At 37.6% G+C, this 23307-nt stretch overlaps 1 protein-coding gene and 1 long non-coding RNA gene across 2 annotated transcripts in view; one reads left to right on the top strand and one right to left on the bottom strand.

Annotated features, from left to right (window-relative positions):
- LRPPRC (leucine rich pentatricopeptide repeat containing) overlaps window positions 1-23307 on the top strand; it is a 106847-nt gene that overhangs the window by 67384 nt on the left and 16156 nt on the right. Inside the window, exons 26-31 of the mRNA XM_026486834.4 lie at window positions 5878-5946; window positions 6778-6868; window positions 12420-12562; window positions 12697-12805; window positions 16242-16368; window positions 22298-22386. Of these exons, the coding sequence (XP_026342619.1) occupies window positions 5878-5946; window positions 6778-6868; window positions 12420-12562; window positions 12697-12805; window positions 16242-16368; window positions 22298-22386 (628 nt within the window). The remainder of the gene's footprint in view (window positions 1-5877; window positions 5947-6777; window positions 6869-12419; window positions 12563-12696; window positions 12806-16241; window positions 16369-22297; window positions 22387-23307) is intronic.
- On the bottom strand, window positions 4042-12927 carry LOC113246293 (uncharacterized). Its single transcript, XR_003312947.4, has 3 exons — window positions 12662-12927; window positions 6406-6521; window positions 4042-6321 (listed from the first exon to the last, which is right to left on the bottom strand). It is a non-coding gene; the product is annotated as an uncharacterized LOC113246293 (long non-coding RNA).

The following is a 23307-nucleotide window of genomic DNA, read 5'->3' as shown; positions in this document are numbered from 1 at the left end:
CAGGGAGCCCAATGTAGGACTCGATCCCAAAACCCTGGGATCATGACCTGAGCTGAAGGCAGATGTTTAACTGGCTGAGCCACCCAGGCGCCCCATTTTGTTCTGTCTCTTAGGACTCTGTCAGATAACACTGAAAAGAGTGTCTGGTCCATTATTAAATGCTTAGTAAATGTTACTTTTATTCCCTTCTTTCCATGTGACAGTCTTCCATGTATTGAAGTCAGTCCTTTTGTCTCTCCTGCAGTCTCATCCTCTGCAGGGTAACTATCCCTAGATCTTCTCAGTGTTCTTCTGGCATGTTCTGGGATGAAATTGGGGAAATGTTCACAAATTATTTTTTACAAACTTACATGATAATATGAGGTCAGTATTTTGTGAACTGTGTTCTGTGTTGTACCAGTGCTGATGATCAATGTGACTTTGTTTCCCCTGTGAATAGATTGAAATAAAATTTACACATATTCCTTTTTAAAATATGCCAAGTATGAAGACGTACTGTTAATCCCATTACTCATCTAGTCGTTTCTGTGGTTCTTCTGTCCTTTATTTAGCACATATTTCTTTTATATATAACTGAAATAAATCGAGCCATAGCTTCACCCTGCATCACTGTTAGTGCATTCCATGCATATATAATTAAGAACTCTTCTGATCATTATTTTTAATGACCACATCGTTCCATAGTATAAGTGAACTGAAGTTTATTTGCCCATTTTTCTTTTGAGAAAAATTTTTATTAGTAAAAGAAATCACCATAATTCACATCTTAACCTATAGGTATAGGTATATTTGGTTTTCAGATTATTTACTTAGGATCATTTCTTAGAAGTAAGTGAAATGTCATTACCGTTAAGGCCCCTGACACACAAAGACAGACATTTTGTTCTGTCCCTAGAGGTGATACCTCTTCTGTGGTTCATCATAGCAGAGATTTGGTCTAAAGCCCAGGCCTCCTGTGGTTTAGTTCCATGTTCCTTCTGCTAGAAATTACGATAAAATACGATGGTATTTTTTCTTTTCTTTTCTTTTCTTTTCTTTTCTTTTCTTTTCTCTTTTCTTTTCTTTTCTTTTCTTTCTTTTTAATCAGGGTAATTCTGGCCTCGTAGAATGAATTTGGAAGCTTTCCTTTCTCTTATATTTTTTGAATAGTTTGAGAAGAATAGGTATTCATTCTTCTTTAAATGTTTGGTAGAGTTCACCTGTGAAGCTGTCTGGTCCTGAACTTTTCTCTGTTGGGAGTATTTTGATTACTGATTTAATTTCATTGCTAGTGATTGATCTGTTTGAATTTTCTGTTTCTTCCTGATTCAGTTTTGAAAGGTTGTATGTTTCTAGGAATTTATCTGTTTCTTCTTGGTTGTCCAGTTTGTTGGCATATAATAAGATGGTATTTTCTCACTTAAAAAAGGACTTTATTTTTTCAGTCAAGTATTTTTTAAGGTACTTCAGTCACCTCTCAGGAAGGAAGTGTTGCAAGAATAAATTAACATTGTTTGGGTAGGGGCGCCTGGGTGGCACAGCGGTTAAGCGTCTGCCTTCGGCTCAGGACGTGATCCCGGCGATCCGGGATCGAGCCCCACGTCAGGCTCCTCCGCTGTGAGCCTGCTTCTTCCTCTCCCACTCCCCCTGCTTGTGTTCCCTCTCTCGCTGGCTGTCTCTATCTCTGTGGAATAAATAAATAAAATCTTTAAAAAAAAAAAAAACACATTGTTTGGGTAATTCACTCTGTGTTTTAAGACTGGACATTAAGTCCAGCAAGGGATGATACATACAAGTATGAAGAGTTAAATTATGGTATGAAATGTTAAATAACTACACTGAAGGTTTCTATAAAGAAGTATTTATGTTTATTCTTAGCCCTTTGAGCAGTTCAGTAATCACGTACTTAGTGCCCATCTTGTGCCAGGGCCTGCTAAGTTTTCCAAGTAACAACACAAAGATCTTTGAGTAAGAGTCTGCTTTAAACGTTCTTAGCATTTCTCATTTCAGCCTTTTCCTCTGAGGTGCAAACTTAGATTACAAGCTAACCAGTATAACTAATACTAGTTACACTTTTATACTTCTAAATGATTTTCATGCACATCTTCATATGAGGCTCACAAAACAACTCAGAAGTAATTAGGGCAGGAAACTTTAGTTCAGAGTGTCAGTATGGAGCTTGTGTAGTTAGTGGTAGTCATGGAATTTGAAATCGGGTCCTGATTTCACATTTTTCTCTTGGTTCTCCTGTACCATTTCTACGTCTGTGATCTCGCTCTCTTTTTAAAATTGAGATAAGATAGAGGTGTCTGGCTGGCTCAATCACTTAAACGTCTGCTTTTGGCTCAGGTCGTGGTCCTGTGGTCCTGGGATCGAGCCCTGCATCGGGCTCTCTGCTCAGTGGGGAGTCTGCTAACCCCTGCCCCTCCAACCATATGTGTATGTGCACGCTCTCTCGCTCTCTCTCTCTCTCTCTCTCTCAAATAAATAAAATCTTAAAAAAAATTGAGATAAGATATAGCATCGTGTAAGTTTAAGGTATGCGATGTTTTGATTTCATGCATTTATATATTGCAATATGATCTCCATGATTTGACCCCTCCATATCTGACCCACCAAAAGAACTTACCCTTTCTCCAGAATTATTCTTTCTTGATTTTTCCCCCTCTTTTTATCTGCTGTTACCTTTCCATCACATGGTAGCCAGAGTGTATTTACTGTCTTCTCAGGAGCAAAACCTTTTTTATGGTTTTGTGTTTAGGACCAAAAGTTTGGATTACAGTGATCTCCCAGTCTTTGTGGCTTTTCCCTTTGTTCTTTACGTGGTCACATGCAAAGTTTTATCCTAATTTGCCTTCCTTAATAAGCCAGAATGGATCTTATATATACAGAATGATTTTTAGAGCTATTTTCCCCCTGACCTCCCAAATTTCAAGAGATGTCAGTTCTCATGCCAATTCATACCCCCCACCCATGAGTTAGTTTATTTAGTATCTCCTATAACATGTGGTTAAGTGGATCATGTTTGCCCAGTCATATTTTCCTCCTTACTCTAGACATAGTCTTTAAGTCTATCTCTGAAGATTTTTTTAAAAAATTTATTTTTCTTTATTTGAGAGAAAGAGAGCGTGTGCGCGTGGGGGGAGAGGCAGAGGGAGAGAGAGACTCTCGCGTGAACTCCATGCTGATTTGCGCCTTACCTGGGGCTCCATCTCACGACCCTGAGATCACAACCTGAACTGAAACCAGGAGTTGGATGCTTAACTGACTGTGCCACCCAGGTGCCCCTATCTCTGAAGATTTTAGAGAAAAGGACAAATATTGAAAGATTTAGTAACTTCCATGATACCCTTTTTCTTCCTTTGCTATTCTAGCTATGAAGATAAATAGTTGGGTTCTTGTTTTTGCTTGTCCTCTCCCTCTCATGCATTTGATTTTTTTCCTGCTATGTTGAGTAGAGGTTATGAGGCTTAGATAGTTGCTCATTTGTTTTCCATTTCACGTTTCTAGCACTAATGGCAGGAAAAAATCAAGACAGGTAAAAACTTCTATTTGAGTCAAACTTAAGATGGTTTTCCTAGAGGGGCACCTGGGTGGCTCAGTCGTTGGGCGTCTGTCTTCTGCTCAGGTCATGATCCCAGCGTTCTGGGATCGAGCCCCACGTCGGCCTCCCTGCTCAGCGGGAAGCCTGCTTCTCCCTCTCCCACTCCCCCTGCTTGTGTTCCCTCTCTCGCTGCCTCTCTCTCGAATAAATAATAAATAAATAAATAAATAAATAAATAAATAAGATGGTTTTCCTTGAGATAGTGTTTGAAGTAGAAGAATCTTCATTTCTTTCCACTTTGAAGATAATAATTACTTGATAGGTCTTTTTACTAGTATATATAGAAGCCTATTATGGTAACAGCAAATTTACATCAGAGTAATGTAACAAAATTAAATGAAAATGATTTTTTATTTTGCATTACTATTACTCTTACACAAGTGAACGTAGTACTAAATTGGAACTTCACAAAGAATGTTTTGAAGCACAGTAACCTCGGTGGAAACAAACATGCCAGGTTTTTAATTACAATAATTATTTTATTTTCACTGACCATTAATTAGATTGTATGTAGCAAAAACAGAAAAAATTAGGTAAGTTCATTGTTTTAATTAAGCATTGACTGGTTTTTGATAAGTTATACAGCATCCCAATTAGAATTCTATGCTCCATATTTTTATTACATTTTCTATTTTTGCTTTCAACTTGCAGTGTTTAAAATTCAATAAGATGTTAAGAGATAAGCCAGAAATGTAGACTATTACAGAAGCCTAGGAGATTTAGTTAATCTGACCTAGATGTTCTTTTGATGATTGAGATTTAGAATGTGAAAACAGTTCTCAATTTCAAAATGAAACATAGGAATATCTGCCGTATAAGTCAGCTGTCCTGCCAGTGACAGGCAGATTAATCAGCCACAGAAAGGAAGCATTTACCATAAAAGTTGTGCTATTTAGATCATTGGCATTTGGATAAGCAGTAAGTTGAAGTTATAAGTATGTAGTCCTTGCATTTTGCCTTCTTCTAAAGAGGACTTCCCAGTATTTTTGCAAGGGCTTTTTGTATACATTTGATTTCATTTAGTTTCATTTTTATTGGTTTCATTTTCAGTGTAATTCATGTGAAATCAAAGAGATAATGTGAGAAAATCCTTGAGTACAAATTGCATGCAAATGTAAACATTAATGGTATTTGAGAATATATTTCAGCACTTGATCTATTCAGCATTTATTTCTTGTATCCCACAATGCTCACACTTGCACAGTCAGAATAACACTTCTACAACCTCTGCTGTACCAGTTTTTCTGTCACTCTACCAAAGCTCTGAGATGTTAGTGTCTGCTTCAGTTCTTAATTTAACATCGTACAATATTATTTTAAGGAATAAAAAATCATGAGGACTTCTAAATAAAAGATCAGATTTGAGGGATCCCTGGTTTAGTCAACAGAGCTGCGTGGAGAAATCAGTGGAGGCGCCTCTTCTGGACTGGAACAGCCAGGGCTAATGAGTGTGTCGTTTTCTTATCATAATGATGTGATTGAAATGTAGTATTAATGGGGAAACCCTCTTACACATGATGAAAATACTATGGTTAGAGTGACGAATCCTTGGAATCATGTGTGAATTAGTTTGCCTTTTGTTCCAGTAGCCAAAATTATAAAATAAGTGCTTTGAAGCCAGAGTTCTTGACTAAACCCTAGTAATTTCTGATTGAGGATCTAACATATCTCAGTAATTGAAATAAACTAAGACTATGGACTAATTTTAAGTACTTAGCTTGTTTTAAGTACCTCGCTCTTTTCACATTTAGTTTTAGATAGTAGGCAAGCATTTGTGGTAGTCAGAATACTTTTATCACTAAATTTTACAAAGCATGTTTCTTTTAAAAGTAAAAGCCATTGGTTTATTGTTCTGTTGATGGTTAATAAGTTTGTGTAACATTAATAATTTTGGCTTCCTGAATCCATTGGGATCTCTGAAGCGCGTGTGTGTTTAATTTGACGTCTTTTGGAGTTGATTTAGTTCACCAAGTCAAGGTTTCTTTCTGAACTAAAAAAAGTTTAACCATTTTAATATTTAAAGATTTATGGAATGAAAATTGACCTGCAAAGCAACATTTTGACATAACCCAAATCTTCTAGATACTGGTTAAATATAGTTTACTCTTTATGCTCTGTTTTAATCCTAAAAGTCTTTGGTAACTGTGGTATTAAGTTAAAGGTTTCTTTTCTTATAGTATTTGTTTAGGAAGGAGGCAGCAAATTCATTAGAAGTGAAATTGTTTTCTTTGAGGGAAAATGAACATGTAGCTAAGCCTTACCCCTATGTGTTCTATGATGATTTTATTTTACAGACTCCAGGCATTAGAGCTCGATCTGCAAGACTTCAGTGGTTTTGTGATAGATGTATTTCAAGTAATCAGGTTTGTGTTTAATTTCTGGTTCTGAGCACCTAAAATTGTGAGTAACAAGCAGGTGTCCTTCCTGCATGTCATATGAGCATTTGGGGATTTCAGGACATACAGCATTATTAATGCAAGCAGCAGCATCTTGGTTGTTTTCCAAATAAGCAGTAGCTTAATTCTTATTCCTGAGTTGCAGTAGAATCCCTAAAAAATTTTAATTCGGGCCCTGAAGATTTTAGCTTGCTTTATCCTAGTTGTTGGCTTGAGCAGGCTCACCTTGTTTCCTTTGCAATTTAAATCTGCTTCAGTCCTTAGTGACCAGAGGAGTCACTTACGGGAGCCCAGTGGAGTTTCTACTTTACGTCTCCTCCAGTGCAGATAGCTGTTCATAGCCTGCCAAGTGAAAGCCACAGGGGAAGAGGAGTGTAACACTTGGGTGGGAGAGTATTCTTATTAATAAACAGAGGAGACACTCACTGAGTCCTCTACTGCAGATATCTTCGAATTCTTCAGAATGCATCTTCATGGAGGTTCCCTCAACCAGAATATTGTTCATGTTTTGTTCTTGACAACCGAGTCCTTCAGCTTTTTAACTTAACAAAAAAATTGTGTTTAATTGTGGTAAACTACATATATAACATAAAATTTACCATTTTAACCATTTTTAAGTGTTCACATCAATGGCATTAAGTACATTCACATTTGCTGTGCTCGGCTCTTTAACTTTTGAATTGAAGTTAATCTGCCCTTCGGGTAAAGCTTGTTTGAAGAATTATTAAACTGAGATTTGTCAGCTATGAAATACATCCTTTACACAGTATAGATCCATCTGTTAATCTTATCTTTAAGGTCGAAGTTCTAGAAAAATTAGTGGAGCTGACACAGAAGCTGTTTGAATGTGATAGAGACCAGCTGTACTACAATCTGCTGAAATTATATAGTAAGTAATCTGACTATTCCTCATGTTTTCATCTTGAGGCATTTATTCTCTTGAAGGCAGGTGCAAGAAAGGACTATCAGGAAGGTCTAGTGATTGTCAAATGTGTGGTCTTCAACAGAGGCTTAAGTAGAGGCCAGATTGTATTTTATCACAGAATGTTATATTGTATCACTAGACACCATGCAATTTTCATAAATTCTGACAATCTTACTCCAGTAATGAGAAGGTGAGAAAAATCTTTATCAGGGCCACAGAATTTAATAGGAGCTTTTGAGGAGAGACTAATTTTTTTCTTTTTATTTAAGTCCTCCAGTAGACTTACCAGTCACTTCTGTAAATCACATAATCACTAACATGTTCATGTGTATAAGATCTTTTTCCAGGGGCGCCTGGGTGGCTCAGTCCGTTAAGCGTCTGCCTTCGGCTGAGGTCATGACCCCGGGGTCCTGGGATCGAGCCCCGCATCGGGCTCCTTGCTCAGTGGGGAGCCTGCTTCTCCCGCTGCCTGCCGCTCCTCCTTGTGATCTCTCTCTCTGTCACTCTGACAAATAAATAAATAAAATGCTAAAAAAAAAAAGAACAAGGGGGCTAACTACTAAATAATCCCTCAGAACTGTTAAGCTGTTCAACCAACGATTTTGGACATGACTAGTGATTTTACAAGAATACACACAGTTGTGGGGTTTAATTTATGGCTATATGACCAGTGAGTAACAACCGTTGGCACTGCGTGCACAGTCTCTATGCTTTTGAACTAAGAGATGAAAATTTCTAGTTCAGGGTTTTAATTGTAAAGTCAGTAAGTTTTTACATTTACTTATCAGATGGGGTAATTTCCAAATTATGGTCTGATTATGGTCTCTAAATAATCTTCCCTCTAAAATAAGGAATCCACGTCTGGGATTGAGATTATGCTACACAAGCCTGGATTGTCCTTGTTCTGTCTGAAAACAATCAAAAACTAGAGAGGTGTGTCAAACGACATAGGAGCCAATGTAAAGGAGTCCCCACTGGTCAAAGATGGAACTTCTGAGCACCTAAAAGAGTTATGATTGCAATAAACTGGAACACAGATATATTTTTTAAAAATTCATGAATTCACAAATTAAAAAGAAAAAGATCAGTGGTCAACTTCAGAGGTTCCAAGGGCACCAGCACTTAAACTTGGTATTAGAGAGAAAAGGCATTGATCTCTCCCTGTGAGTGTATTTCATATTAAGTATAAAAGGAAGCCACAAAACATAGAGTATGAAACATGTAGTGTATGAAACAATCAAAATAATAGGTATATATGAAAAAGGATAATAGATAGAAATATAGAAAAAACTGGAAGGATGGCCAGTTGACAAGTTACTTCTGAGGGGTGGGCAAAATGACATGTCCATTTTTGATTCTGTACAGTATTGTATTGCTTAAATCTTTAGTAATTTGGAACATACTCATGTTTTATTTTATAATGATGCAGGGAAGCCACGTAGTGTAAAAGGAAACATCGGTGGCCGTAAGTACTTGAAGAAAATAGCACAAAAATACCTTCTGAGGTAGAACAAATGCCAAAGTTGTAAATACTGGATTTTTAAAAATAGACTTGAAAAAAATTTTAAGGCAAAACTAAAATGTAAATCAGTTTTATTTTCCAATAATATATACACGTAATAAACTATCCGTATATATGAAAAAAGAAACTGAAGTGTTTAGAATACAAGAAAATATTCAGTAAGAAGGTAAAAATATTGTCATCTTAGAAAAATAGTATTTTCTTTATGCAGGCGAAGGGTTGCTTCATTCATGTAGTATTTGTTACACGTCTAGGAACTAAGATTGCAAGATTATCACAATGAAAGGTCAAAGTGTATTAGAAAAGATAGAAATAAAGTTTGAATTGTGACAGATTCTTTTAACAGATCATCTGTGAACATCCTACTGTACAGAGTAAATAGAAAATGAAATACTTTTAGTACAAGTAGTATTTAAAGGTATGAAAAGTTTCACTTTCTATTTCTTATCTAGACAATATGAATGTTGGCTATCATAAACCATTGAGCAGTGTGTATCTTTGTTTTGTGCCTGTTTCTGTGGTATGTTGTAATTCACAACAACATTAAGTGTGCGTGTGTATGTGTGGGGGGAGTACCATTTTAAAACAAAGCAAAATTGCTCTTCAACTAATACCCAAAAATAATTAGGCCAGCCTCTTTCAAGGACTAAAATTACATCGTGAGAAAGAATGAGCTTCAGTCGGTTGAACATCTGCCTTCGGCTCAGGTCATGGTCCCACAGTCCTGGGATCAAGCCCTGTATCAGGCTCCCTGCTTAGCGGTGAGTCTGCTGCTCCGTCTCCCCGCTGCTCATGCTTTCTCGCTCTCAAATAAATAAATAAATAAAATCTTTAAAAAAAAGAAAAAGAAAGAAAGAAAAAGAGCTCATAGAAAGTTCCAGTAGGCGAAACAATTTTCTCAGAAATTCATAATCCAGGGGCGCCTGGGTAGCGCAGTCGTTAAGCGTCTGCCTGCAGCTCAGGGCATGATCCCGGTGTTCTGGGATCGAGCCCCACATCAGGCTCCTCCGCTGGGAGCCTGCTTCTTCCTGTCCCACTCTCCCTGCTTTTGTTCCCTCTCTCGCTGGCTGTTTCTGTCTGTCAAATAAATTAAAAAAAAAAAAATTCACAATCCAAAATAGGGATTTTTCAAGTATAGTAGGACCATAGTTCATATATCATTCCATATCATGTGTTCCTTTCAAGTAAGTTGAGTTCGTAGTGCATTATAAATTATTTAACATGTTTAAGTAAGTGGTCCAAGGGCAAAATGAAAAGAGGGGGCCAACAAAGGGGAGCATGTTTGCTCTTCAGAAAGGGGAGGATCAGGGTTATCACAATCGCATTAACTATTTATAGCACTACAAAGATATGAAGTATACAAACCGGGTTAAAACGTATACTTCATTGTAATGCTTCCTCTGACTTCCAGCCTTAGAGGCCACCCTCACGTTACAGGGTTCTTCAGACTATTGGCTCAAATACAGAGCAAAACACTGGAGGAAGGTGTCCAACAGAGCAGAGGGAGGGGATTAAGGAGAAAAAAAATGGTAACAAACCTCAGAGACTACTTATTCCTAAAGGAAATTTTAAGATGAACTTAGAAGTTTTCTTTTCTTTTTTAAAAAAGCATCAGCAGGGTCGCCTGGGTGGCTCAGTCGTTAAACGTCTGCCTTTGGCTCAGGGCGTGATCCCGGAGTCCTGGGATCGAGCCCCACATCAGGCTTCTCCACTGGGAGCCTGCTTCTTCCTCTCCCACTCCTCTCTTGCTGGCTGTCTCTCTCTCGCTGTCAAATAAATAAAATCTTTAAAAAAAAAAAAAAGCATCAGCAAAAGGTCATCTGCATAGGAAAAAGAGGTTTGTGAGGCTGGCCACCTCCGCCTCCCCTGGACTACCGTGGTACCTTGTACATCCTTCCAGTTATTCTTTCACTTCGTGTTGTTAGTCTTGGTTACAGGCCTAACTGCACAGAGCACTACCTTTTTATCTGCAGTGTCCTCCTCGATACCTAGCATAGTTTGGGATTACGGTCCTCTGTGGGAGCTACTTTAACTGCTGAGACTGATCTGGATACATGCAGAGTTTGGTTTTCTTTTTTTTGAAGTTGGTATAAAATTAGAATTTAAGCATGAAATAGTTCCTCAAAAGGAAGAAAGGGGTGGGGAAGGGAAAGAATTAGCACTTGAATAAATACAGGTTATAACCCACCAATTAAGGACTAAACGCCTAAAACATAAGTTTTCTAATTGTATATATTCAATAACAATCTCAGTTTTGTGTGCCAGAATTTGACCATTCAAGCCAAAGAATTGAATTTTAAGAATTTTAAGTTTTAAGAATTACATAGTGAAGTGTACACTTCGATGCAGCCAACAACTGAAATGTAAATTTTACAGCAAGTCTTATTTATTTCAACATAGGAGGTAAAGCTTCTAATGATTATAAATACAAATTCAAAAAGACAAAAGAGTTAACTTATTCACTGCTGTCTATGTTTGGTGAAGGAAGATTTCCTATGAGACAGACAAAATAATCTAGATCAAATGTCTGGGAGGGAGGGAGGAAATTAGATAGGTCACTGACTCTTCTAAGAGTTGTTCATCTCCACCCAAATACCTTAAAAGAGACTGTGAAGTTCCCAGATGTATAAACTGGAATTGACATACTAGAACATTGTCTGGTAATAAAGATCAAAAGTTTCAGAACACAAACACAAATCTAGCGTAAGGGAACAACTGAGGGTGTGAACAAAGATTAAGGTACGAAGATGGCTAATGCAGCACTCTTATAATGTGTAAAATGGAATTCCAGTCACATGTCTAGCGTGAGGAGATTGGCTGGGTAAATTCTAGTATAGCTATTCAATGTAGTCATTTGTAGGTAAGAAAATGTTTATAATATAGATTCGGTCAAAACTGTATTAGAATATAATCACATTTTAAAAAACTGTTTAGTGATGAGTCTGCATTTTTCTGGAGAAAGATTTTTTTTTTTTTTTAAAGATTTTATTTATTTATTTGACAGAGACAGTGAGAGAGGGAACAAGAGCAGGGGCAGCTGCAGAGGGAGAGGGAGAAGCAGACTCCCTGCTGAGCAGGGAGCCCCATGTAGGGCCCAATCCCAAGATCCCAAGATCATGACCTGAGCTGAAGGCAGAGCTTAACGACTGAGCCACCCAGGCGCCCCTGGAAAAGGATCTTATACACATGAACATGTTAGTGATTATGTGATTTATAGAAGTGACTGGTGAGGTCAATGACTTGACCTTTTCTCTTTTCAAAATCTATTAGAATGTTTAAAAATAAAGTCGTGATGATTAAGTTTTTGCTACTTGTGAAGATTAGGTTACCACATAAAAGGAACTCAGTTTTTCAATAGGAAGGAGTCTGCCTGTTTCCTTCCAATAAACTTCCCTTGCCCTCAATACTTATTTAGTCTGATGGCATTATTTGTTGTGATAAAGAAATCTATCACACACAATGTCATAGACATTCTTCAAGTCAGCAGAAGAGACAGAATTCTCCCTATTCTACTAAGTGAAAAGGATTTGTTGATTTGACACTTTGGAAGGAAATCATACATTTGCGCACTTTCAATCACTTCAGACCTCCAGCTGTGTATTATACTATATACATGTACGCATCATCTTTCCAAAGGCTCACGGGCATAGTTGCATTGTTACCTATTTCGGATTTTGATTTCAGCAGTGGGCAATAGGCAATGTCTCGGTTACTTTAAAAAGACAGACTTTTTATTAACATGATTTTCAAAGTGTGTAGTAAAGTGGGGTGGGGGTTGTTGTTTTTTAATAGGTAAGGAATTTCCATCGTCGAAAACTCAAAAGGCATACAGAAAGAAGTCTTTTCACCTTTGGTCCACAATCATCCTGTTCCTTTCCCTGGAAGCAGTATTTGGAACAATGCTTACTTAGCATCCAATAGGAAAAAATTCTAAACATTTTTATGAATTCGATTTAGTATGTTCATTAATTTCTGCTTATTCAAATTTTACAGAAATAAATGGTGACTGGCAAAGAGCTGATGCTGTGTGGAATAAAATGCAAGAAGAAAATATTATTCCGCGTGCAAAGACATTAAGTTTATTAGCAGAAATCCTTAGAAACAGTAATCAGGAGGTTCCATTTGACGTACCTGAGGTAATTTGTTTTTAGCTCTAAGCATAACAGGTTTTGTTGTCGGTATAACTGTAGGGCATGATTAGCCCAGTTTTATACTAAAAAGATCACTCTACATACCAGGTTTTGTTTAACTGAATACTTTTGTCTTTAAGTTGTGGTATGAGGATGAGAAGCGCTCCGTGAATTCTTCACCACCCTCACGTGCAGTAAGTAATATACAGAAAGATCTGTTGAACGCCTGCCAACAAAGGAAAAGCAAAGGTAAATCTATATGCTGGGCTCTTCTAATAGCAACATGGGATCTAAGCCCTTCCAACAAATTAGTAGTGCTCTAGGACAGAGACGGAACTTACGTGTATTAGTGATTTTCTTTTGTTCTTTAACAAAGGCATTTTGGGGTAGTTGGGAAAACTTAAAAATCAACTGAGTAGTCGATAATGTTAAGGAATTATCTCATTATTTTTTAAAGTTTGTCTATTTTTTTTAGTAATCTTTGCAGTCAACATGGGGCTTGAACTTAGGACCCCGAGACCAGGAGTCTCATGCTCTTCTGACTCAGCCAGCCAGGTGCCCCTCTCTCATTTTTATTAGATACGATAGTGGTGTTAAGATTTATAGGACAGTGTCCTAAGTTTTGAGATCTTAATGAAGTACTGAGAGACGAAAAAAAATCAGGGTATCTTTAATATATTTTAAAATACCTAAGTCAAAAGGAACAAAGATAAAGCAAATCTGACAAAATGGTAGTAATTGTTAGATATAGGTGATGGGCATATGGAAGGGTCCATTATACTATTCTTCATATTTTTCTGTACGTTTGAAATCTTTTATAAAAAAAAAAAAACTAAAATAGGCATACATTTTATCAAAAATTATGCTTTGAAAATAGCATGATCATGAATGTTTTTTGGCAAATACATTTATTATATATTTCGTTTTTATTTGAAAACAGAAAATGATTAGGGCATTAAGCATGTATGTTGAAGTGATCAAGCACTGTTTCAAGGTTGTTGACAGGACATGAGGTCTATGTCTTATTCTTCCTTTTCTCTCACGGTAAACTTTCCTAAGTGGCATGCCTACCACTGTTATGACTGCTTTAAAATTTTTATGACCATCTTGAACCCTCTGGTATCAGCTTGCCTATTACATTATAGACATTTCCATTTAGACTTCATTGTACTTCATTCAAAATCGTATATTACTTTTGTATCCTTTACTTTTGTTAATTTTTCTCCATAGCTAGCATTATCTTTAACTTCTTCAATTTTGCATGGGTTTTCAGGTAGGCTTTATGATGCCTTAACCATTGTGCAGCAGACTTTTTTTTCATTTTAGTATTGCCAGTTTTGAGCTCTCTGTTCAGTAGGAAAGAATCAGTTTAGAAATTTACAGAACCTCTTAATTTCTTTGTTAAAATTTTATGACACTAATAAAGTGTACGAGGAAAGAATAAGCTAAGCTCTTACTCTTTCTCAGTTGTGAATAGTAACTTTGCCCTTTGGGTCGTTTTCCTTTGTGGCATATTCAGTGTGTACATCCTTGAGTCTTTCACCATGTACGTGTTAAACCTAAGTATAAAATGAATTATGACCATCAGTACTATTTCAGTAGTGGAATTTTGATTAGACCGAAGTGAGTATAAAATTAGTGTATGTTAACTGTTTGAAGACTCTAGAACTCCTTCATATGTCACCTTTTTAAAAATTGTTGTTTTAAGTAAAAACACCAGTTAACTCAATAAAAACAATGTAGTGTTTATTATTATAAATGTACCCCTGTTCTAGTTTTAATATACAATTTATATGTATTTTACTGGTTTTAATCCTGTTAGTTCTTCAGAATTTTTACTTTTGTGTATATCTCAGGATTTGAATGCTTAGCAAAATATGAATACTTTGAAAATTGATTGCTCACGTTAGTACTTTATCAAATTTCTGATAGTTTCGTATACTTACTGACTTTCACACCAGAAACCTGTGATGAATGAGTGTGGGGCATTACAATGATAGCCTCTTCCTTTCCTTTCCTTTCCTTTCCTTTCCTTTCCTTTCCTTTCCTTTCCTTTCCTTTCTTTCTTTCTTTTCTTTCTTTTCTTTTTTTCTTTTCTTTTCTTTTCTCTCTCCAACAAATTGAGAATAGTAAACAGAGCCATACCAATTTCATACAAAGACTATAATTTTAGGGGCGCTTGGGTGGCTCAGTCAGTTAAGCATACGACACTTGATCTCGGCTCAGGTCGTGATCTCATGGGTTGTGAGATCTGAGATCAAGCCCTGTATCAGGCTCCGCACTCAGTGGGGAGTCTGCTTCCTCTCCCTCTGCCCCTCCCCCTGCTTGTGTATACGCGCGCGTGTGTATGTATGTGCGCGCTCTCTCTCTAATAAATCTTTAAAATAAACTACAGTTTTAGAAAACAACTAGTAAGATTTCCTAGATTATTTTGTTAATGTTAAATATTCTAATTGTACTTGTATATTTTCATTGAGCAAACTGCTTGTTGGGGAGTAGACAATAATTGCACTGCATTTAACTTCTTAGCTCCCTTAAAAGGGAGCATCGTGGACTGAAAGATTTTATCTGTTCTCCTTGGTTAAGATGCAGATATTAATGTCATACCTTTTCTCTCTAGTTGTCTCTGAGTTTAGAGTGAAAGAATTAAGTTTTTGACATTGTCACTTCAGTTTAATTGAAGGGCTCTTGCAAACTGCCCTAACTCTGAAATGCAAATACAATGTCTGCTTGTTCAGAAACCTCTAAAGTAGCTCAGAATGTTCTTCTGAGCATTAATATCATGCTCAGTCCTAGCTGCATGTACCGTATTTCCTTACATTGAGCTTTATACCCACCGAAGGTCGTACGTGATAGTTCACTGGGGCCCCATCTCTATTGTGGTTTGTTTATACACAGCCGAGAGTGGATTATAGTTTCACTCGGATGTTTATAGCCAAGCAATTTTATTTCAGAAAAGTAAGTGACTGAAAAGTGTAGTTACTTCTCTTTTGGTAACATCTTTTCATTCACTGACAGTTATTGTGAACAAGTGAAATAAAACTGTTAATCAGTCAAACAAATGTTGCTTAGTTTACTTGTTAGATACCTGTATATTTGAAAATTGTATGTTTTTGTATAAGTCCTGTCGTAGCCAAATAATTTGATCTCCTAATTTTAGAATTATAGGCTATATTCACTTTAATGCTATTGTGTTGAAATGTTAACCATTGTAACCACCCACTTATAGATTAAAGATTGCTTTAAAATGCATCTTTTGCTCCCCTCAATCTAAATTATACCCCTGGTTTATTTGGACTTTACCACACATTTTGCAATTGATTTTGAAACTGGTATCATCTTTTGACAAACAAATTCAGAAGAGCTATTTCTCATTTTTATTGGCATGAAAATAATTTATTGACTTTAGAGAGCTAGTATGAAGAGTAATTTTAAAAGGAAGTCCTTTCAGGTACCAGCCATGTGGCTTAAGTAGAGTGTCCAAAACTGACTTTGTTTTTATAAAGATGAGAAGGGTGATTGCATCTGCTGTTTTGGTCAGTGTATGTGTCTCCGGAGAGTGGTATGGTAGGTGGACATGAAAACAAACATATATGTGGCTTTGGGGCTTTGCTTTAGGGGGTTTTCCCTCCTTTTTGACATTTCAGAATAACGTCATCTCATTTTTTGTTTTTTTCCTTCATAGATGCATATGCTATTTTCCTGAAGGCACAAAAGGAAAACATTGTGTTGAACAGTGAGACTTACAGCAGTCTTATACAATTACTGTTGGAAAAGGATTGTTTCTTAGAAGCAGTGCAAGTGAAAGAACTGTAAGTATTCGTCCGTTTAAACCTGTCACTTAAAAAAAGTATCAGCTATCATTAGGATTTTCCTAATGATTTGTTGTAGTAGCAGCTGCTTAATTATCCTCAACTACACACAAAAATCCTATGAAATGCGTTTCGAATTTTTTTTTTTTAGATTTTTTTATTTATTTGAGAGAGAGGAAGAGAGAGAGAGAGAGAGAGCATGAGTAGGGGGAGGGGCAGAAGGGGAGGGAGAAGGAGACTCAGCTGAGGAGGGAGCCCAACATGGGGCTTGATCCCAGAACCCTGAGATCGTGACCTGAGCTGAGGGCAGATAATTAACCGCCTGAGGCCACCTACGCACCCCTGGTTTTCTAATTTTATGGGTATTTTTTAACCTATAAAAAAATAACCTTTACTGGCCCTGCACAGTGCAGTATATTTTCTTTCCCTAATATAAGCTCACCACTCATTTATGAAGTCCATATACAGAAAAGTGATTTTTTCCCTTTATCATATTCTGTTTCTTGTTCAGCAGCAAGATTCATGAGCCTTTTGTGGTGGAAGGAGCCTGACACAATGAAAACACCCGAGGGCTTTTAACTTAGGCAGGAGTTCGAATCTAACTTGAAGTCTCTACTGGGGAAATTACCTCCTATCTGTGAACCTCGTTTCTTCTTCTGTGTGATGAGTGGATGATAATAAGACCTACATCAAAGATCCCTTCTAGGTGTTGAAGGACATAGAGAGTGAAGTAGAGAAAATACAGGCGCTCAACACATTTTAAATGCCTTTTCTCTTTCACTTTCTGTTGTGTTTTTTGTTTGATTTTGGATTAAAAAAAAAAATCTTTGGGTGGTGGTGGTAGGGGTCTTGTCTCTGTCTAGCTCCTTAGAGTAAAATTAATCAGAATAAGAATAAAGTTTTCATACCTGGTATGTCAGTTAATGGACTCTGTTGTCTTATCCCCAAGGAGTTATCAGGAAAAGTTGAGTTATTAATCAGAAAGGGCCTAGAACGGAATAGATCACAGAGACCTGCTCTGTAATGTAGACGTGTCCTGGTGATGAGTTAGCAGCCTTATTTTCAGTGGCGAAGGTCAGCCTTTTCCTAGTGTGTTGCAAATTCTGAAAAAATCTCTCTTGGCTCAACTTTGGCCTTCAAAATTTTTAAGTCACAGTACTTTTGAAACACTAGAGTCCTGGCTCGACAGTGGATGCTTGCCATTCTTGAAGTTTGCTGGAAAATCTGCTGCTAATGCTAGTGTTATGTTAAAGTTATGTTAAAGTTAAAGGGCCATATTTACTGTTTGTGTTTCATTACATTTTGAAAAATGTATATGACTGTACTTGTCTGTGGAAATACATATTATACACACATACAGTGTATATATAGGTACAATGTATATAGATCTATGTACAATATGTATGTATACACACATACGCACACCATATATATATATGTCTCTCTATATATGTCCATTTGTATGTCTATATCAAGGACAGTCACACGAAGACTTTTTAAAAGTTCAAGTCTTTAATGTATTCTCTATCTCATTTGTGTGTTTACTCAGTTGCTAATTAAATTACATTTCTCTAGAATACTCAAGAGATGCTTAATTAGTGACTTGGAAAATTTGACATTGAACAGCGTACCGTCATCTGTAATCATTGGCGTTATCAAGGGGGTGGGCGTTTTTCCTAAAATTACTTTTCTCAGAAAATTATTACCTGAACTCTCTATCCTAACACTGCCTGTAGTAATCAAAGGCATTCTTAAGCAACAGTGATTTGGGAGGAGCGGGGGCAGAGAAAAGAGAGGAGCGTTTTGTGTTGAGGACTGGGTCTGATTAAGTGAGGGGATAGAAGCAAAGAAGAAAAGTTTATTTTAAAATACAGATTATCTTTTCTTTCTTTTTTTTTTTTTTTTCATTTTAATTGGGCTTGTCCTAGAACAGTGAGCCTCACATTCTTGTAGCATGAAAAGATTCCCCACAGCCTACCCCAAAGGTTCTGATTCATTTACTCTGGTGTGGGGCCCAGGAATCTGCATTTAATAAACGCCCAAGTGATTCAATAATCACATGTTGTAAACATTTAATCAGATACCGTTAATAGTGAATTGTACTGATGTAGCACATGTTAAGTACTTTAAAACAGACTCACAAAATAGAAATTTTTCAGAGGATAATAAGATTTAAAAATAGAGGCTTAAGGGGCGCCTGGGTGGCACAGCGGTTAAGCATCTGCCTTCGGCTCAGGGCGTGATCCCAGCGTTCTGGGTTTGAGCCCCACATCAGGCTCTTCTGCGCTGAGCCTGCTTCTTCCTCTCCCACTCCCCCTGCTTGTGTTCCCTCTCTCGCTGGCTGTCTCTATCTCTGTTAAATAAATAAATAAAATCTTTAAAAAAAAAAAAAAAAAAGGCTTAAACGTATTCTTGCCCCACCCTGGAGCATTCATGCAGTGTACGTACCTTTCATTGAAGACGGCTCACTGGTGGATGGTTTTTCCAACTGCAGTCGTCACCAGTACGTGGGTCACGGAATCTCTCTTTGGGGGGACAGAACCAACATTTTGTTTAAATAGACTAGAAAATATCGAAGCACTTCGTGTGGTAAAGATCAATTTGTGAGTTTTATTTATACGTGCACGTAGGTAGTGTGAAACGTTTCATCTGTGTGTGACCGGATCCTGATCACACACGTGTGAAAGCTGCTGATCGAGATGTTTGCAAGCGCAGCCCTTCTAGTTCCCCTTCTATGTGCCATGTGTAAAACGTAGGTTGATCTTTCTTTCCCTCCTCCTCTAGATCTTCATGAAGCCTTTCTGTACTCTTGAGGGCACTTCTATCTTAGTTTTGTTATCCTTCCAGGAGTGTTTTGCATCTGCCTTTCACATACAGCTGGGTGGACCTAAGAGGATCCTAGATGCAAAGCTTTACCGTGCCTGTAGACACCTAGCCTGGGGATTAGATGCACATGCTTTCCCGTAACCGAAAAAAATGTTACATCTTAACTATGAAAAATTGTATCTTGGGGGGTGCCTGGGTGACTCAGTGGGTTGACCATCTGACTCTTGTTTTCACCTCAGGTCATGATCTCAGAGTCGTGAGATGAAGCCCCGCTTTGGGCTCTGCGCTCAGCACGGGGTCTGCTTGAGGTCCTCTCTCTTCCCTCTCCCTCTGCCTCTCCCCCCACTCATGCTCGTGTGTGTGCGCTCTCTTTCTCTCTGTCTCGCAGATGAATAAACCTAAAAAAAATGTATCTTGGGTCAGATCTACATTGGGTTATTTTGAAAGTAACTCTTGGCTGGAAATTCAGAAGTGGTAGTTGAAGTTCGAGTTATTCTAACAGGGTCATCTCTTCTTCCAGTTGGATATCAGTGCTCTGAGCAAAAAAGAATTGTTGCTGTTTTTTAATGGCCATTGTTATTGTGATCTGGTGTGACCAGATGAGCCGCCATAGCAAGCAGCAGTACCCCCACGTGTTTCGGCACCGTCACTGTCAGTCCACATAGAGCTGTCAGTTGTTCGTTTGTTTTACTCTGTTGTTTTTACCTACGCGATGCCACTTGTTCAGTCTTAAGCGCAGTAGTTTTCTCTGCGAACTAAAGAATGCAATCTTTGTTTTTGCTCTACCTTTGCTGTCTCTGAGGTGTTGATAAAAATGAAGTACCCTCGGGGCGCCTGGGTGGCACAGCGGTTAAGCGTCTGCCTTCGGCTCAGGGCGTGATCCCGGCATTATGGGATCGAGCCCCACATCAGGCTCCTCCGCTATGAGCCTGCTTCTTCCTCTCCCACTCCCCCTGCTTGTGTTCCCTCTCTCGCTGGCTGTCTCTATCTCTGTCGAATAAATAAATAAAATCTTAAAAAAAAAAAAATGAAGTACCCTCATTATGGGGGGTTTTATCAACAAGGTTATTTAAACCTTTCCCACAAGTTACGGAACCTTAAAAGTAACAGTAATCACAGCCTTTCAAAAATTAGCCAACTCTCTTTCATTTTTAGAGTTACGTTTCCTCATGTTTCAAAATCAAAATTTAGATATAGTAAATTCTTTCAAGGGAGGGGCACTGCTGATTCGAAGAAGAGCAGTAAGGGAGATGATTATTTGAAATCTCTGATAACACTAAACTGGATTTTTTGGAAATTGCGATTTCCATTCCTCCATGACAGTTGCCACATGTGGCTAGTGACTACCCTATTGGACAACATGGATAAGGAATGTTCCCATCATCACAGGAAATTTGATTTGACAGCTCTGGACTAGATTTTTTTCTTACAAAAGGAAAGATCCAAAGTATGGGTCAGAAGCATAAACTTCTGTTATTGTTCAACACCGAGATCGCTGCCAGTAACTTTTTGTAGTTTTCCTCCTTTTGCCTGTTAGGAATATATTCTGGTTTTGATTGGTCAGTTTGTACATATGTAAGATATAGATGTTCAGTATATAATAGAGCTAGGGAGAGTTTCTGTCTTCCTATTAATCCCCACTTTCATATTTGTATTGAATAGGCGGCTCCTGGAGATAGGAAGAGATTATTGAAAGAAAATGTTCTGTGTTTTGAGGTTTTTGAAAGGTTGATAGTTCACACTCGACGTCAGTTACAAGGAAGTTTTGTTAATGCATGGTTTCAATGAATTTTAGGTAATATTTTCATGGAAATATGGTATAATACATGTAATAATGTTGGCTTAAGAAGTGAGCTTAATTTTTAATAGTGTGTCTTCTGTTTATTTAATCATGCTAAAGATTGAGAAGGTAAATCCTTTATTTTATGCATTTATAGTCTCATGCACGAGTTGTTGACTTAAGAGCTTTGACAGATGGGACAAAGGAAAAAAGTCAAACTGAGCAATGGGTGCTTTGGTGGGATTAAGAGGATTGGTGGGGCGGGGGGGATAAGAAGATCCTGTGCCCGGGGACTACAGGGGTGAATCTCCGAGGCTGGAAGTGACTGAGAGGATGGGCACGTCACAGTGTCTTTGGAGGATTTTCTTGGGATTGACGAGAATAATTTAGCGGTGACCCTGCTTTTCTCACAATCTGCTCGGCTTAGATGTTCATGTCAGCAGGCCGAGGTTGTTGGCAGCAAGATCGCTGAGCTTGATCAGGCAAATGGCGGCAATTGCTTTTGCTCCTTGTGACCTGTGGCGATTTCCTAATCGGGAGATGAACCCTGGGGGCATTAAGGATGCCGAAATTTCATCACAGGAGATGTGCAAACAGTGCAGCAAGCAGAAATCGTCTCAGGCTAGGGTTGTGTTTTAATCACGTAGGTTTTAGCCATAAGTAAAGCGATTTTTGCCCTTGAGTTTTAGAAAGTTGGGGGGTTTTGTTTCAAATTAAACAGCTGGGACAAGATTATTGGGTGAAATTTTTAATTTTAAAGTAACAATGGTTTTAGTTCTGCAGCACGCTCACCTTTAAAAACTGTATGTATCTAGATGACAGAAATTTGAAAATTAATCAACCAAATGATACGGTGTTAGTTAGTAATATGCTTTCGTTTATATTTAAAATATACAGTGCTGAAAATAAATGTTCATTTTTGTTGCCGAAAGAATAGTTTTACATTTTATAATTATGGTGAATGTAGAGAAAAGAGGAAAAAGTATCCAGCTTAGGATACAGCGGAACAATGCAGGGCATGCAGTTATTTTATCATCTAATATGTCAGCATTCAAGAATCTGAACCGATTGTTTAAAAAAAATCTTGTACTTTGTTTCTTTTGTTGCTCATTTCCAACTTTGTCATCTGTCAGAATGCAAAAAAAAATTATCCTTCTATAACCATTGACAGGATAACACAAAAGCTGTCTCCAGGTCGATATTTTGCAGCAATATTTTTAACATACGAACAGTAGTTTTTATAATTTCACCTTGGTGCTCAACCATTTATTATCGTATCAGAAGCATGTCAGTAATTCCTTTCTAAATGTCTGCTTCTTTTAGCGCTGAGACCCACATCAAGGGCTTCACACTGAACGATGCTGCCAACAGCCTCCTCATCATAACGCAAGTTAGGCGGGATTATTTGAAAGGTATGTCACAATGCTTGACCTTTACGTCACATTAATGCCTCTGCAGATTTTTCTTGTAACGCCCTTCGAATACTTGGATAAAGGAGTCCATTTAGCAAATTACCTGCTTATCAAGAGCCTTTTGTGGTAGCTGAGAGACGTAAATTACTGTACATGCATTTATAATACAGCTTGAATATGAATGTACTTGTCATTTGACCACTTAGTCCAGTTTCCATTCCATTTAACACAAGATGGGTTTTCTTAAGATGAATCACAGCTCTTCAGACATGCAAAATTTGTGTTCCAGAACGAGAGAAAGTACAGGCTTTCAAGTGCGTTAAAATTCACAGCACAAGTCATTTTGCTTTGGAAATTAACATACTTTAGAGCATCTGAAACAATTCCCAGCAGTTGTTTCTTGCATATTGTGTTGGTTGTGTGTGAGATAGCAAATGAGTTAAATTGAGTGTTAAATGTGTGGGATTGTGCACCAAATGATTATAATATTGATTTTTAAAACTTAATCTAATACTTTTTCAATAGTTCATAATACCAACAGCAATAAAATACAGTGTTTGTTTGGAGTTTGGAGTTTAGCGTTTTTCAATTAATGTTAAGAAGATAACCCCAGAAAGCTGCTGAGATGACTTTGGGGAGGACTGGAAAGGGGGCTGTTTGTTTGATGGAGGGTATTTGTGGATCCGGAGGTCTTATGAGTGAGCTCCCAAGGGGAAAAAGGATGACTCTCTTAAATTTAGGTAAGCATCTTTTCTCCTTGGGCTTTACATTTGAATTGTAGTCAATACAGTAAAACCACAGTGTTGCCAGTACCACAAAACCCACCAGAAAATCTTTAAGGAACGTTGAAATACAAGCTCTCTGTTCACTGTGGTATCTCCTTTATTCCTTGGTCTGTAATAATGATGTTATTCCTCACTT

The sequence above is a fragment of the Ursus arctos genome, unplaced genomic scaffold, assembly GCF_023065955.2.
Source record: "Ursus arctos isolate Adak ecotype North America unplaced genomic scaffold, UrsArc2.0 scaffold_8, whole genome shotgun sequence".
Classification (NCBI taxonomy): Eukaryota; Metazoa; Chordata; class Mammalia; order Carnivora; family Ursidae; genus Ursus; species Ursus arctos.
Note: the sequence above shows the minus strand (reverse complement) of the source record. Positions and strands in the feature narration are given on the sequence as shown.